The sequence below is a fragment of the Lingula anatina genome, chromosome 2 (assembly GCF_051362555.1).
Source record: "Lingula anatina isolate TDL-2025a chromosome 2, LinAna3.0, whole genome shotgun sequence".
In the NCBI taxonomy this organism is placed as follows: domain Eukaryota; kingdom Metazoa; phylum Brachiopoda; class Lingulata; order Lingulida; family Lingulidae; genus Lingula; species Lingula anatina.
The window spans coordinates 13,423,863-13,439,645 of record NC_141768.1 but is presented as its reverse complement, the minus strand read 5'-3'; the positions used below and the strand labels follow the sequence as shown (position 1 = coordinate 13,439,645).

At 33.6% G+C, this 15,783-nt stretch overlaps 2 protein-coding genes across 5 annotated transcripts in view; both read left to right on the top strand.

Moving 5' to 3' along the window:
* LOC106155585 (autophagy-related protein 2 homolog B-like) overlaps nucleotides 1-5,280 on the top strand; it is a 33,210-nt gene extending 27,930 nt beyond the window's left edge. Inside the window, exons 35-41 of one of the 4 annotated variants that reach the window (XM_087004544.1) lie at nucleotides 242-346; nucleotides 532-857; nucleotides 1,094-1,246; nucleotides 1,654-1,775; nucleotides 2,298-2,452; nucleotides 2,709-2,846; nucleotides 3,137-5,280. In XM_087004544.1, the coding sequence (XP_086860670.1) occupies nucleotides 242-346; nucleotides 532-857; nucleotides 1,094-1,246; nucleotides 1,654-1,775; nucleotides 2,298-2,452; nucleotides 2,709-2,846; nucleotides 3,137-3,370 (1,233 nt within the window). In that variant the 3' untranslated portion in view covers nucleotides 3,371-5,280. Of the gene's footprint in view, nucleotides 1-241; nucleotides 347-531; nucleotides 858-1,093; nucleotides 1,247-1,653; nucleotides 1,776-2,297; nucleotides 2,668-2,708; nucleotides 2,847-3,136 lie in introns of those variants that run through there. The other 3 variants (XM_087004541.1, XM_087004542.1, XM_087004543.1) reach the window with 3 other exon arrangements.
* A 1,967-nt stretch (nucleotides 5,281-7,247) lies between these two features.
* On the top strand, nucleotides 7,248-15,723 carry LOC106155626 (transcriptional adapter 2-beta). Its single transcript, XM_013530533.3, has 15 exons — nucleotides 7,248-7,478; nucleotides 7,629-7,688; nucleotides 8,360-8,463; nucleotides 9,149-9,189; nucleotides 9,356-9,406; nucleotides 9,688-9,848; nucleotides 10,072-10,144; nucleotides 11,170-11,412; nucleotides 11,831-11,902; nucleotides 12,088-12,152; nucleotides 12,400-12,449; nucleotides 12,635-12,678; nucleotides 12,965-13,044; nucleotides 13,825-13,887; nucleotides 14,097-15,723. The coding sequence occupies exons 1-15, from the start codon at nucleotides 7,386-7,388 to the stop codon at nucleotides 14,235-14,237; spliced, it is 1,341 nt and encodes a 446-aa protein (XP_013385987.1). The 5' UTR covers nucleotides 7,248-7,385; the 3' UTR covers nucleotides 14,238-15,723.
* Nucleotides 15,724-15,783: the final 60 nt, after the last annotated feature.

Genomic DNA, 15,783 nt, shown 5'->3' with positions numbered 1-15,783 from the left:
ATATATTCTTTCATTTCAGTTGGTCATCAAATTTGTGATGCTTTTCTTAGGTAAAATTTATTTATTTATTTATTTATTTATTTATTATTAAAATTAATTATTATTTATTTATTGAAAAGAGCTTCCATTTGTGTTTTTAATTCATAATTTTAATCTAGTTCTTATGTAAGATTGATAAAGAGTATTTAAGCATCAACTTACATGCTGGAGATAGTTCCATATTAAATTTTGTGTTTTTTAGGTATTTCTCAAAGCAATGCATATCAGACCTGATTTGACTGTGCTAAGCCAGAAAGAGTGTTCACTGAGAGTGTCACTTTTGCCTTTGAGGCTGAACATAGATCAGGTTGGTGGGACGATTGTGGGAAGTAGGAGTTCAGAAATTCTTGTATTATGTATTATATGTATAAATGGTTAACAATGTTTACAAACTTCTCACCTTGTATCCAGAAATTCTCAAATGATTTGTAAATTTGATTTTAATTGGAGGAATGCATTTCTATTCATCTTGGACTGTCTCTTCTCTTTTAGGATGCCTTGATCTTCCTGAGAACATACATCAACGAAATATGTGATATACAGCCCAGCCCAGCAGAGACTGCCCCAGGATTCACAGACAGCTCCAGCAGCCATTCCTCTACTTCTTCTCCTGGAGCAGATCTGCCTATGTCCAGCCCTGGTAAGGGAGCGTCCAGCCAGACTGGTCAGCAGCCTGTTATGGGTATGGCTATGGATGACTCACAAGAGATGACCAGTTCTGATGCCCAGGAGTTAATGGTTGTGTTTGATGAATTGAAGGAGGAAGCAGGAGAGAAGGAGACTTCCTCTGGGGCTGCTGGTCAGCCTGTTTATTTCAAGTAAGAAAATCATAAATTGAATTGAGTGAATAATGTACAACAATAATAATAATAATAATACTCAGCCTTGCATTAGCAGTGTCAGAAAGACATCTTTTATTTTAGGTTAATAAAATTAATTTTTATCATGGGTTTTTTTTTTTTTTTTTTTTTTCAGTTTCAGGATAATGAATATTACAACTATAAATTTTGCTTTTGACAATTTGAAAGGGGACTGTGTTACAATTTATTTCCAGGAACTTCATATTCTCCCCTGATGTTCCAATAAGGCTAGACTACCATGGCAAAAGACTGGACATGGCTCATGGCCGCTTGGCTGGACTGCTGGCCGGACTGGCACAGCTTAACTGCTCAGAACTCAAGCTGAAGAGGCTCAATCATAAAGCAGGGTAGAATACATTTATTGAAGCATCTTTGATAGATGCACATGATTTTAATGCTAAATTAATGAATAATTTACGATTTAATTAATGGGTTAAAGTACATTGTTTGAGTCCCTGTTGAATTGTCAAATTATATGTAATATGTCAAAGTGATGCTGTAGTGAATACTTAGTTTTAAATATGTGAATGAGATATATGTTTGAGAATCTTGATTACTTCATGCTGCTTGATTTTACAATGCCAAGTTTTGATGTCAGTTTTCTGAGACATGAGTAAGTCTACATTTTAATTCCATTTACACTTGACTATGGTTAATCTGAATATTGCATTTAAAAATTTTTTTTTTTTTTATTTCAAAAGCTGTCTCTAAAATGTTTGTATTAAAGTTACTGACAGTTCAACTTTTATTTCAGCCATCTTGGTGCAGAACGTGTTGCAGCTTATGCCCTGAAAGAATGGCTGCAGGATATCAAAACCAACCAATTGCCTAGCATTCTTGGGGGTGTTGGTCCAATGCATACTTTGGTTCAGTTGGGTAAGTCGTACATGAAGATTTTTAAAGTAAAAAAAGTAAGGATTTTTTCACATTTGTCAATTGATAAGTATTACATTCAAAATTTTAGATGTTAAAAAATGCTTTCGGCATATCAGCAAAATTGGAGATCATACAGAGAGGCTTATTATGATAAGAGATGGCAATTAAAATCTTTCAAACTCCTATACATGTTTTGAAGTAGTGATTCAATTTGAAGGAAAAAAATTAACTTGACATTTAGCATTTAGGGAAAAGTATTGAAATATTAAGGAAAAATGTTTATATGGAGTTATTTACAAAAAAAGGTCACCATTACTTAAAAGATCTGTTGAGAAAAGTTGAATCAACTTGGAGCTAGTTAAAACATCTTTTGCAGTAACTGAAATACTCCATGAGATAAAAAATTGCGAAAAGTTGACTGAAATTCTTATTTGTGTTATACTCATTTGCACCTATTTCAAGACTAGGTCAATGCGGGCTCTCTTTTTAAGTTGCCATTTTACATTTGTTCTATATTTTCAGTACAAGGAATTAGGGACCTGTTTTGGCTGCCATATGAGCAGTATCAGAAAGATGGCAGGATAGTACGTGGTCTGCAGCGAGGGGCCAGTTCCTTTGGGACATCCACAGCTATGGCAGCTCTAGATTTGACAAACAGACTTGTGCAATCTGTACAGGCAAGTCACAAGACATGCTTTTAGATATTAAATTTACCAACTCATGTAATATGCTGACGCCTGTAGGAATGCACAGACTAAAAATTTTAATTTAAAAGTATCTCTGAAGTGGATGGAAGGTTATTGATTTAATGCACAATGAGCAATGTAAGCACTGAGAACATAGTCTGATTATGAACCTCACTCTAGTTAATAATTTGTGGTTACCCCAGTCTGTCAAGTCTGATAATTCCAAAAACTTTCATGACATTTTCAGTATGTAGCAGAATTAACTTATGTGATGGTGTCCCCTGTGCCCAGCATACGCCAGGGTCAAGTGCTGCGTCCACGCAAACCTCTCCAGCCTGCTGACCTCAGGCAAGGCGTGTCCAATGCTGCCATGGTGTTTAAAGAGGTGATCTTTGGTTCTCAACATAAGTCTTATCTTAGCCAAACATAGCTTGATACACAAATGAGTTTTTTATTTTAAATTTTGAAAACCTGACAATAACAATAACATTTACAATTTATTCACATTTTGTTTTCTTTAAACAAGTCCAATCTTTAGAGTATATGTGGCAGTCTTGATATATGATAAAAAGCCAAAATTTCATTACCCACCTATCTACACAACATACTTCTAGTTCAGAAGTTCACTCCCCCATTCAATTCAAACATGTTAAGTATGTACTTTCTATACTCCAGGGTTTCACTGAGACAGCAACAAATATAATCCGTGCAGCATCAGAGGAACATGACAACTATGGCTACACTGGTGCCGTAGGTGGTGTCTTGCGCCAGATTCCAGGCACAGTGGTGCAACCGGTGATCATTACAGCTGAGGCCACTTCCAACATTTTAGGTGGGATGAGGAACCAGCTGGTGCCTGATGGTAGAAGGGAAGCTAGTGATAAGTGGAGGGCTGCTGAAGATGACTGAAGTGTTTTTTTTTTCTTTATTGCACTGTGTGAGGTTTGCTTATTTCAGCAATGTCATTTAATTTTTTTTTTCAAACTTGCTGAATCTAATGAATTGTTTTTTTTTATTTTATTTTTTATTTTTTATTTTTTTGTCAACATTTATAAGAGAGATTATTTCCTGTTCAAATATACATGTCACAGAAAAATTATTGACATAAGTTTTTATCTAGAAATACTTAGCTGGAAATGAAAATGTATTTGGTCTTATCTTTTCAATTTATTATGTTAAATTTATATCTTAGACATTCAAATTCCCTGAATCAGATCTAAGGTTTTTAGAAAGTTGAATTTATAGATACAGTGATGTTACTAGATCTGCATCTAGATCCACAGTCATGTGGTGTTGGAATGAATCCCATCAATCAATTTATACAACATTAAATCTAAGAAAAAGAATATTGAAAAGATAGTTGATTTGTCTCCTTTGATGGTATCATAAATAAAACCAGTACATTGCTTTGTGTTGAATTATACTACACATCATTCATTAGGTTATATGTGGAAAACAATTCATCTTATCATAATTGTGATATTTCATTCTAAATCTGACCACTTTCATTATTTTCAGGTTAAGTGTTCTTATTCATAAATTTGTTAAAACTGAAAATGAGTGATAATAAGACCACATTTGAAATTTTCAAATGTTTAGATAATTTGTATCCAGAGCACTGATGAGACTTTTTCGGACTTTTGTTGGAATTCTGACTTTTTCAGGGCCATTTGGGTCATTCTTGTGAATTTTGTACCCTGGACACCTGGCCAATTTTCCTGCTTTTTCAGTGAGGACTGGTCTTATCCCTGCAGAGGGTAGTTATTGCATTACATTTCAGTAGAGTGATATTAATGTGTTAAATGAAAAAAAGACATTTGTAATATTGGCAAACTACTTGTTAGCTTTGAAAACAACCATGACAAAAAAGTTTATATATGACTATATTGGTGCATCTCTTAGAATCCAGAATGAGAGGTACCAGTAAAATTTTAGATTTATTTAACTGCTCTTTTTTACATATCTGTTTGAAGTCTGTTATTTTATTGTGCAATTTAATGAAAATAAAAACAAATTTGCATGTGTGAAAAAGTTGTAAGTGTGCATATTTAAAGATATAGGGAAGTGAGATATCAAACAAAATAATAGTTTTCTTTTATGTATGAGAGAAAAGTGATAATGTATATAACACTGTGTAGTCATACTATTTAAGAAGTGAATAGTTTTTGTTACATTAAAATATAGTAATACTTAATATATTTTCATCCCAGAGTGACTTTTGCTGATAAATAAAAAAAAGCTTAAGGGCACTTGCCCCTCATTGTAATTGCTATCTCTTACAAGTCAAAAATGTCTTGGTGCTTATACATACTTAGGTATCCCATTGACAGTGACTATGGATGTTGTAAGGTGTATGTGATGGTAGACTTTTCACATCAACTTTGTCAAACCAGTTTTGATTCAGTTTAAGGTGTGTTGTTAGTGAACTAAACCTGTCTGTCTGGCTCCAACTGACCAATTCACCCCAGCATTCATTTAGACTGAAGATTATTATTATTATTATTATTTGCAGATTATATCAGCTGATAGATACTGTCAATTAACTAATTCCTAAGTGGTTAAACTTTCTTTGCAATATATAACTTAAGTTGTCTCTAACTTATCATATCAGAAGCAAGCTGTATGGTTAGGTTCATGTGTGATTGTGCTTGCGTGGAGAGAACTAGCCTATCTATAAAATTGTACTGCATATGTACAGCTTTTTAATTTGTTGTCAGGTTTTTATTAATTGCTTGCAACAAGTAAAACCAGTGAAATAGCATTTGCAAGGAAAAGTGACAATTTAAAGCCTTAAATAAAATTGCCTAAAATTTAAAATATTAAGCTGCTTTGTTATATTATAATAGATGTTGTTTGGTTCTTGTTTTTTGAAAGGTGACAAAGGCGAAATCAGTTTGTCCTATAAGATAAAAGGAGATGCTATTTGAAAAATATATGGAAAAATCTGACATTAAAGGATAACAACTGTTCATGAGTTATCCATAATTCACAATAAATGCATTGTAAACAGCTCATAGAAATATAATTAATTCCATTTTACCACCAAAAATGGTGGTTAACACAATTATTCTGGAATTTGTGCTTGCCATCACATCATGTGACCTCCATGGATGGCTACACTGTAAGAATCTCTTAAGAGAATATTACAGAAAACCAAACTTTTTGACAAAAAAAAGAGACTAACTTTGAATGTGGGAATGGATCCATAAACCATTGGTAAGTGTGGAAAATTGTCCTTTACCCCAGGAAAATCCATTTTTTGGCCAAAATGAACAGTTGTTATCCCTTTAAGTAAATGAAGTATTGTTCGCTTTTGATAATTATGAATCATGGAACGGTGAACCCAGACCACGAGCGTCAGATAGAGGACGCTGGAAGCACCCCTCTACTGTCAGCATTAAAAATGAATTTCCAATGCCCTCTGAAACACGGGGTGGAAAAATCTAAGTTTGTGCTATGAGTAGTAATTTGAGCGTTAGTGAGCAACAACAACGATCGCACAATGCATTTTTACTTTTGGATAAGCACAGGTTGGTAGAGATGTGGAAAAGAAATTAATTTTTGCAAACTGCATGCAAAATACGGAAAATAGCCATTCATGCGCTAAGTTCAAGTAATTGGGGCCTACATAAGGAAATAAAAAACGCTTTACGTGAGACATTTTAAATTCCGTTTTTTTTTCCTACTGCTATTTGTTTGCGATTTCATAAAAAAAAAGACCCAACTATCCCAAAGCACCGAAAGCAGACGAAATTATTTGACTTTCGCAGCTGCCCCACATTGCACGAGCATATTTCAGTTGTGTCCGTACATCTGTGATGAGGGGTGGCGTCAGTTCATGTCAGATAAACATGCTTGCAAGTAGCACGAAAATTCATGTGTTAGCACTCCTATTGACGATTCTGATATGTACTGTCTGTGTTAGACCAGACAGTACATATCAGAATCGTCAATAGGAGTGCTAACACATGAATTTTCGTGCTAGCTTGCAAGAGGCGCGTCAACAAGAACATTTGAGGCTTTCTTGTCTTGGACTAACATTTAATTCTAAATTAAGGCCTAGGGTAGGCCTTACGCATAGTTTGGCCTATGCACAGTTATTTACTTCCTTGGCTTATGATACCATGGGGGAGGGGGGTCATTTTTTTGGTGTTCCCGTTATCGTTACCTATAGGCCTATCTCATCCTCACTCACCCACAACACCTTAAATTAGGGAAAAAGTAATTTTAGGGACCCGGTATTTACACTAAGATTTTAAAAATTATGTTTCATTTATGGCATTTTTACCAGCGGGGAGTATTGATGTGGGCTTCAATAAATTAATAGCCTATCAGCCGGTAGGCCTATAACTTAATTATAGGTCAACTTGCCCGACTTTCTGTAATTGGTCCATCTTTGGATTAGGAGACCGCATTTATTTATAATCAACGACCACGCCCTCTGACACAAATAAAAAAATTCGGTTTTAAATGCAAACATTAGGCTAAGTTTTGACCCTCTTCAACTTGTAAACAAGTAGGCCTACAGGTAGGCTATAAGTAGGCCTACTAGACACGATTTCGACGGTAAAACAATGTTGAAGAATACAGATACGTCTGTTTTTCTAATTTATTGAGAATAGAATTATAATAAGTTTAAACATTATTCGCTTTGTCCCAACCGCTATTGTGAACGTTGAGCTTTGTTGTAAACGCTGGTGTTTGGGCTACTAGGTCTATTTTAGGATTCCTTTGCAGTACGTTCAGCAACATCTGCCACGTGCCCGCAATGCACAATGGGTAATGGTAGACCACGTGACGGCTTGGAATAGAACAAAAAGATGGCGGACCGCTGAGGGAGTCCGCATTATATTACAAATAACGCTGGAAATACAGACATTCAGAAAAGCACAGTGGAAAAGACGGGTTATCCGATTGTTCAAGGATGGCGCAGTATCATTGCAATTACTGCCAGACAAACATTTTGGACGTCCGAGTACGCTGTGCGGAGTGCGATGATTTTGACCTTTGTCTGCAGGCAAGTGTGGTGACGTCATGTCTGAAGCATAACTAAAATGCCGGTTGAAGAACGGCAGTTTAATAGTGTAATGATGTACGACATGTACTCCACAACCAAGTATATTCCTACCCATGTATTATAATGTTCATTCTCTCTTGTAATTTACAGTGCTTTTCTTGCGGCGCTGAGGTTGGAATCCACAGAAAAGACCACAAATACCAAGTAATAGTAAGTAGACAAAGCTTTCATAGAGGGCGCCAGGTGACTGTAAACATCCAGGGCACTTCCTGTTACAGATTTGTCTCCAATTTAACAGTCGGAGAAATGTTAGCGGGGGATAATGCTGTTTAAGTTTTAAAATTTTAAAGTTTTGGCTTTGAGACCATAACTCCACATTTCTTTTCTCTGCTGATCGAAATATGGTGGGATTTTGTGTCGGGTTTTAATGGAAAAATTGGTCGTCATGCCCTCCCCCCCCCATTGCCTCAGTTTTGTGTCCTACATGCTGGGTCCTCTTACTGCATGTAAGGTCTCAATTCACCCAGGGTTTCAAGCTCTAGTTGCTAAAAATATCCACATCCTGACAAAACTGTGTCATCTGTTGCACATTGTAAAAATACATTTCGCGTTAAAATTGTATTTGTGTCTGTTCAGGCACCAGCTTTATAGTCTTGATCTTAGTATTCCAGTTTGAAATGTGCTGATTCTACTGTTGATGATTGATAACAGTTGATGATCATGTGATATTGTAAACAAACGACTCTCTTAAAGAATTAATTTTTAAAAAGTTTATAAGTAAATCATAGCTTTAGGAAAGAAACCGATCAATTTTGCTTTATTACATTTGGTACAATTGGAACATTTTGAGAAATGCTTTAATGTATATCATATATTTTTAGGACAATGGTAGCTTTTCAGTTTTTACACCTGAGACACAAAAGTGGACAGCTGTAAATGAGTCAGTGCTTTTAGATGGTGTGGAACACTTTGGATTTGGAAACTGGTAGGTTAAGTGAAATAAGGGGTCATTTTACCCTGATGTAAAGCATGATTTAGTTCATTCACTTAACTCCCATAAAAGTAAATCTCACCTTTCAAGCTGCATTAAGTATATCCCAGATAGAGAATTGGAAAAAATAGTAGGAAATCTTATTGTAAGAGTCTACATAATTTCTTGTAACTGATGGGACGTATATACATATTGATTAATTTAACTCATTGTTAAGAATAGTATAAATTGCATCAGTACAGCTGAGCATACACAGTAACACTTGTAGCATGTGGCAAGTCTTATTGACTGATGAGAAGCAATGATTCAATATTTTTTGTAAGGGGTAGTTCTTGCATTATTTTGTAGATGCCTAAAGATGGCAAATAATTTTTAGAGCCATAAAAATAATGAATTGGTTGAATATCTTAGAAAATTTAAAACTTAACATTTATCAAAGTATTGCAATTTTATGAACATATGCATGTTGACATAAACCAAGACTTAAAATGAAAAATATTTTTAAATAATTCCAATAAGAAAAACAAAGTAGAATGAAATGCTCATGTTTCAGTGATTGGGAATTTGAATATATGAATATATGAATTTAATTTTATCACAGCAATATTGACTGGAAATATCCAGGCCCATCGTCAGGTATCTGCCTAGAATTCAACTTAGACTTAACATCTGCTTTCAGGGAAGACATAGCTGAACAAGTTGGCCACAGTACACCAGAGGGTAAGACTTTGTTTGAATTTGAATGTGGGCCAAACATAAGTCATTGTTTCTGTCATACAATTGTGATTGTGTTTTGTTAAATTCAAGCAATAAGCAATAAGTGTATTCATTATAGTGTGTTGAGATTAAATTCGATGTCTACATGATGGAATGGATTTAATTTCAGAATGCTGTGAACATTATTTTACATTTTATGTAAAGGGAAATATAGGCAAAGGTAAGACCAAAATCTTTTTACATTATGTTGCTCAGATATATAATATTTCCAATAATTTCCTTTAAAAACTTTGTACTTATTTTATTTAGAATCAGATATTCCGTGGAAAGTATTATTTCATCAGTAGGAACATTTAGAATCTAACTTCATTAGATGAAAATAAACCCTGTGCTTCGTTTGGAAGTCCTCTTTTAGACCTGAATCATTAATCATTGAATCATTAGAAATAATGTTTATATAAAAAAACTGTGACTTCAAAAAAAAAAGTCTCTTCTTTCCAGCCACTCTTCCAAATGAAAATACCACAAAAATAACTGACCACACTGGTCCAGATAGTGGGCCTTTATCACCAAGTCTTACTACACCTCTTCCAAGTGTTGATATTCCTCAAAATGAACAGCAAGAGCTGGGGTACATGCCTCTTAGGGATGATTTTGAAAGGGTGAGTCTTGTGGAGGGAATTATTGTTAGTAGTGTACATATTAGCTGTGTAAATGTATTTTATTAAGTGTTTCTTTGGAGCACAAACTTGTCATCATAATATATAATGTAATGTATGTACATTGAACTGAACCAATACATCCAAAAATGTCTGTCAGTAAATAACAGGTAATGGAGCAATTATATGTGGAATAATTATATGTGTATATTCATTTTCAATGTAGGAATATGACAATGATGCAGAGACATTAGTCAGCAACCTCAGTTTAAATTATGATGATGAAGATGTTGATAATAGTAAGTGAAGTGATTATTTGATGAAAAGAAGTTTATTTAAGTTGGTGAGATTTGTGCATTGCTAAAAAGAATAGGAGTTTTTAGTAAGTTTAGGTTTTAATGATGACAGGCACTTTTGATTTTGAAATATTTACAAAACGGGTATTTTTCATAGTTGTCACAATAGCATCATCATATGGAGTGCCCACAGGTCTTAAGGATATTGTCACCCTTAGCCCAGAACTCCTTATTTACTGCCTTACATGCATTCTTTTGGGTGATAAATAAATCGTCAGTGTTCACTGACAAAATTAATTAGCATTTATACATATGTCATCTTACAGGTGAGGTCATAATTGTGATTTGGGGGTAAAAAACTGAAAAATCGGTTTCTCAAATTTCTCTTTTACCTGAGCTCTCACGATCACCATTTCAACGCCAATTTAATGACACCATTTAGTACTCCAAAACCCTGCCAGCAATTTTTCTTAAAATTCTTAGTTCAGATTTTTATCGTTGATAAAGTAAAATAATGCCTTTGTTTAATGAAAATCTGTAACAAATACAGTTAAACCGAAATGACAGCACGGGATCGTTGCCTATACACTCCCTGTCAACTGTTCCAATTTTTGTGATAAAATCTTATTCAGGGATGAAGTTACGCCCCATACAGATTGCTATCTCACCTCAAAATAGAAAGGTGTTAAATTGACAGTTAAAGTTTTGGGTTGCCTATTCTTAAACATTGCAGTGAAAAAATATAAACGCCAACATTTTATATTTTCGAGTTTTTTTTATTGTTTTAAATCGGCACAAAGATAGATGCATTATTGAATAATTAGATGCAGAAAAAAAAAAAATTTTTGGTATCTGGATGAAAGGGTAACAATATCCTTAAGATGTTACTCCTCATCACTGAAAGGTGACTAAAATACAAAATCTTAGAACCATGAACAATCTTATAGAAAAAAACTAGGAATTGTTTTCTGGTTTATTTAATTGCATATTTCATTACCAAATTAAATGGAGTACTCGTTTTATTTCAGATTTTAAATTGTCACAAGTAAGCATGTACAGGGAAAGATTAAAAGAAAGAATGAGAAGGAAAAGGATAGCAAGAGAATATGGACTCATAACAACACAAGCTGCATTAACTTCCAAACAAAAATCTCAGACTAAGGAAAAGAAAAAATATTCAAAAGAGGACAGAGAGTTCAGGGACAAAATGAGAATATTTGCTCAATTCCATACATCAGTGGAACATGAACAGTTTTTTGAAAATTTAAAAAGTAAGTATAGAAAATGTGGAAACAAAAGAAAAATGAGGTATATGCCTCTTTATAAAAACCAAAATAAGAAGAGGAACAGAAATGATTTCTTATCCTTTGGAAAGCTTTGTGAATCGTCATCCAAGTTTAGTTTTCAATTCCATTAAAGGGAAACTTGGTTCAGCATTTCTCACAGGACTGTAGTAAGTAGGTAGAAAGTGCTCAGGGGTTACCTGATGATATAAGGTAAGATATTAATGCATTGTTTAATGGAGATCTCTCTTTGGTACCAAGACTGCTTAAGTGAAACTTATAATTGTAAATGATGTTTAGTACTAACAAATCAAGATACGCAACAAGATTTTTTTCTACAATATCATTATTGATTACAAATAAAAATCCATTGTTAATGTGTTATTTTTGCTATTTTTTCTTGCAGAAGAAAAACAAATTAAATCTAGAATAAAAGAGCTGATGAGGTATAGGAAGAATGGCATTACTAAGTTATCAGGTGGGTGTTGACTCTAACCTTACCCTGTCACAAGGAAAGTAAAATAGTTTTTATGTCAGAAAGTTTGGTTGACACAGTTACATATATCTCTATGAAACAGTATATCTGTACTGTGCAGACTTTAAGTAGTTGTGTGGTTCATTAGTTATACAAGTATGGAAGGAAAGTCTCGTTTTCTTATGTAGAATGTGAAGAGTTTGATGAAGAGAGGTATAGAAGAGAAAAGAAAAAGGAAAATAAGAAGAAAATGGCAAGTACATGAAATTTTATATGTTGATAGTTATTATATATTTGATAGGACCAAGGAAGAGATTTTTCTGACTTTTGGGGTGCCAAAAATGTCATTGGCCTGGGCAGTTTCTTCCTTAAATGTCGCTCTTCCCTGAAGGATTTTATTTGATATTTCCTTGTAGCATTGCATACTCATCATATAAAATGTGAATACATTGCATTTTCCATGATAGACACACCCTTTTTATTCTTTTATCCCTTTTTAGAGCAGCTCAAACACGCCAAAGCGAACATCAATGGTTTCAAAAAAGGCAGAGTAAGTACACTTAAACTTAATATGTACTGTGAAATATTCTAGATACTATATGTGGTATGAATATATTTTAGATCTTAATACAAAGTAAAGCTGGTAGTTATTCAAATAAATAAATAAATAAACAGTTTTATTAGTCTACCCCATTGACAAATATTGTGTAAGCCTGATTTATTTTTTATTTGCAGGGAAAATCTCGGTTTACTCCTAAACGTGGAAAGAGGTGACGTAGGTTTGTATGGTTTACTTCTTATATGAAAATGCATCCTTTTTCTAAGTAATCTGTTATGATGAAGAAATCTCTAGGCAAGTCTGTGGTATTATAAACAAAATGATAATGACAATTCATGACAAAGCTAGTAAGTTTTTATAAATGTTAAAAATAGCTAAAAGCACACAGATATTTGGAAAATAATTAAATCTTCATAAATTTTTATAAAGCCTCTAGGTGTAGATTATTTAGTGTTACTTCCCAGGTAGAAAGTGTTCAATACAGGATCTCTAATTTTTACATCTAGGTAAACTAGAAGGGGAGACAAAATCTGCAGACATCTCCGTGATGCCTGGTTATGAACTGCTCACAGAGAGGGAAATGAAAGTAAGTGAAATATTATGTCACTCCTCTAATTAAAATAAAGTTTCCTGTGTTAAATGTTGCAGTTGTTGCATAAAAGACTTTGTTCATGAACATGTATAATATTTCCAAGTTTAAAGATGTATGATGTAGCAGTGATCTAGTACCACTCGATATTTAATGTTTGAAAGCTCAGAATCTTTGAGGAGGAATGAAGTGTTCATCTGTGACCTTTAAAATAAGTAGTAAAATATAGCCTTCTTGTTACAATGCTAAATTGTGTGATTGACCAAAAACAAATATATTTTCTGACTGTCTTGTACATTTAGGAATTTTTTCATAGGCCATTGGTTATTGAATTTAATTACAGACACTTAAAAGTATCTCAAGAGGTCATATGATAAAATAAAAAAAAAGAAATTAAATCATTCTCCTTTGCATTTATTAATGCTGCATATAATTTCCTTAAATTAACATAATATTTGGCAATGTTTCACTTGATACTTCCTGGTATTCAAACATATTGGCCTGTACGTTTTAAGATGCATTTGAAGTCAAATTTTGCTATGAAACCCCACCAAATGCCATTATATTGTTTCAAATAGCATATTTTTCCCAAGGGCATCGTTTCATCTCTCTAAGAAACTAGTAGAAGTGGTTTACTTGAGTTCTAGGGAATTCATGCTCGTCTCAAATGTCACTGTTAAAGTTTTGGTGCCTTGTTATTTTGCCATTGTTTGTGATATGTTTGTTTTAACAGTTTTGCTGCCTTGTTATATTGCCACTGTTTATGATTTTTTTTAGCTGTGCAATTCCATTGGTATGAAACCAGGCAATTATGTCACAATCAAAACCTGCATTATAAAGGTAAGTGAAGTGTTGGTAGTTTGTAGAGGGAAATTTAAGTTTGATATTATATTGATTTAATATTTTCATCAAAACTTCCCTCTTTAGATAAACATGCAAGACATGCAAGACTGGAGTGAAATGATATGGTTCAAGATATTTGGAATATTTTCTAAAATTTTTAAAATTCCATCTGATTGATATTTGTATCAATATTTTAACTTGTTTAGGACTACTTGCAAAGGAGGCAAGGAGTCCCAGTGAAGATTCGCTATCCTAGTGGCTTTGACAAAACACACAGGCGAAAAATCATGAACTTTTTATCCCATAGTGGATGGATTGGAATTGAACACCTTCAACAGATTGCGTGATTATGTGAGGACATGTGTGCCAATGAGTGTTTGACACAACACGGATGAATGCTGAGAAGATGCAAGATAATTTTTCCTGAAGAGTTCTCAGGTGTTCCTCAGATATTTTATGGATGGAGGCTTAGATACCATTTAAAACCTCGTTTCTTTTCACACTTCATTCCATTTGACATTAAATTATGCAGTCATTCAGAATTGAGGAGGAACACATTGTAAGTTTGTGAAGTATTTATAAATATATTGCACGTGTGTAAGCTAGAATACATGTTGTGTACGATATAAGGGATTGGTTGGCACCATGTCCTTAAAACGATTATTTTATCATATCTTTTACCATTCTCGTGTCGATTAAGTAGTGTATTTAATGCGACGACCAATTAACCAAAGTATGACTATAAAGACGGATATTTCAAGTCTCTCATTTTACCCTCCAGATTATTGTCATCATAGTGTTTGATTCCCAATTACTATCATTAACAGGGCTATAATTAAGAATGCCTTTGGAAAATTAACTCATCATTTACACTTGAGCAAAAACAATTATCTCTTAGTTGAATGGAAATAGTTGTTTTCATTCTATTGAGAATGCATGGAGTATGGTGCACATACAAAATATTTGTTTCACTTTGCTTGTATATTTATCTCTGGTGTATATATGGGTTTGACCAGAGCATGAAATATTTCAAGAAATCATTGAATGTTTTCAATTGCATTGTAACTACCTGAATCAGGTGCTTTCCTCTGGGCTTCTTTGACCATAAACGTTCTTTTGTAGATGTATACTTTTTTAAAAAGCTGAATAAAGAAAATGGTATGTACGGAACCAGATTATGCTATGTTTGATATAATAGATTGAGAACCTCTCAGTATGGTGAACAGCATTAGATTTGAAAAAGGACAAGGACATATTCATCAGTATTAACATACATAAGTAGATTGAAGCACTCAGTAGAAGGTTCCATTATGAAAAACAAAAAGTCAAAGGATTTTTAAAAAAATATGCTTATTAAGCAATAAATGGACTGGCCCTTTGCATAGGCATTGAAATGTACAGTTCTTCTTTTGTTCTTATAATAGAGCTAATCATCTGCGTGTGCAATTATAGTTGCATACCTTAGTTTTTAGCATAGCCTTCTGAGCGTGCAGGGATTTAATGTGAGCTATAAGTTTGTACTTAACTCACATCTTTCATTAGTTCATTCAGTTCACAAGCAACACAGATATTGTGTTGTGTATTAAACATGCAACATGTTAGAGGAGTGACACAAGATAATGTAGTTTGTGTTCACAGTACTTAGATTTTTTTAAAACCAGGAGTTTATAATTTTAGTACTACAATCTGTCGAAACAAAACCTAATTTATTGCAATATTTATAATTTATTGTGGACAGATTGTTTATTTCAGTCATTTTTTATACATAGTGCAATGTTACTTGTACTTTCTGTAAAGTAGACATGAGAAATGTCAAATAAAGAATTAAAATTACCTTATTGTTAATTTTAATCCAGTCTTAGACAACCTAGAGTACTTGAGTGTTATTGGCCT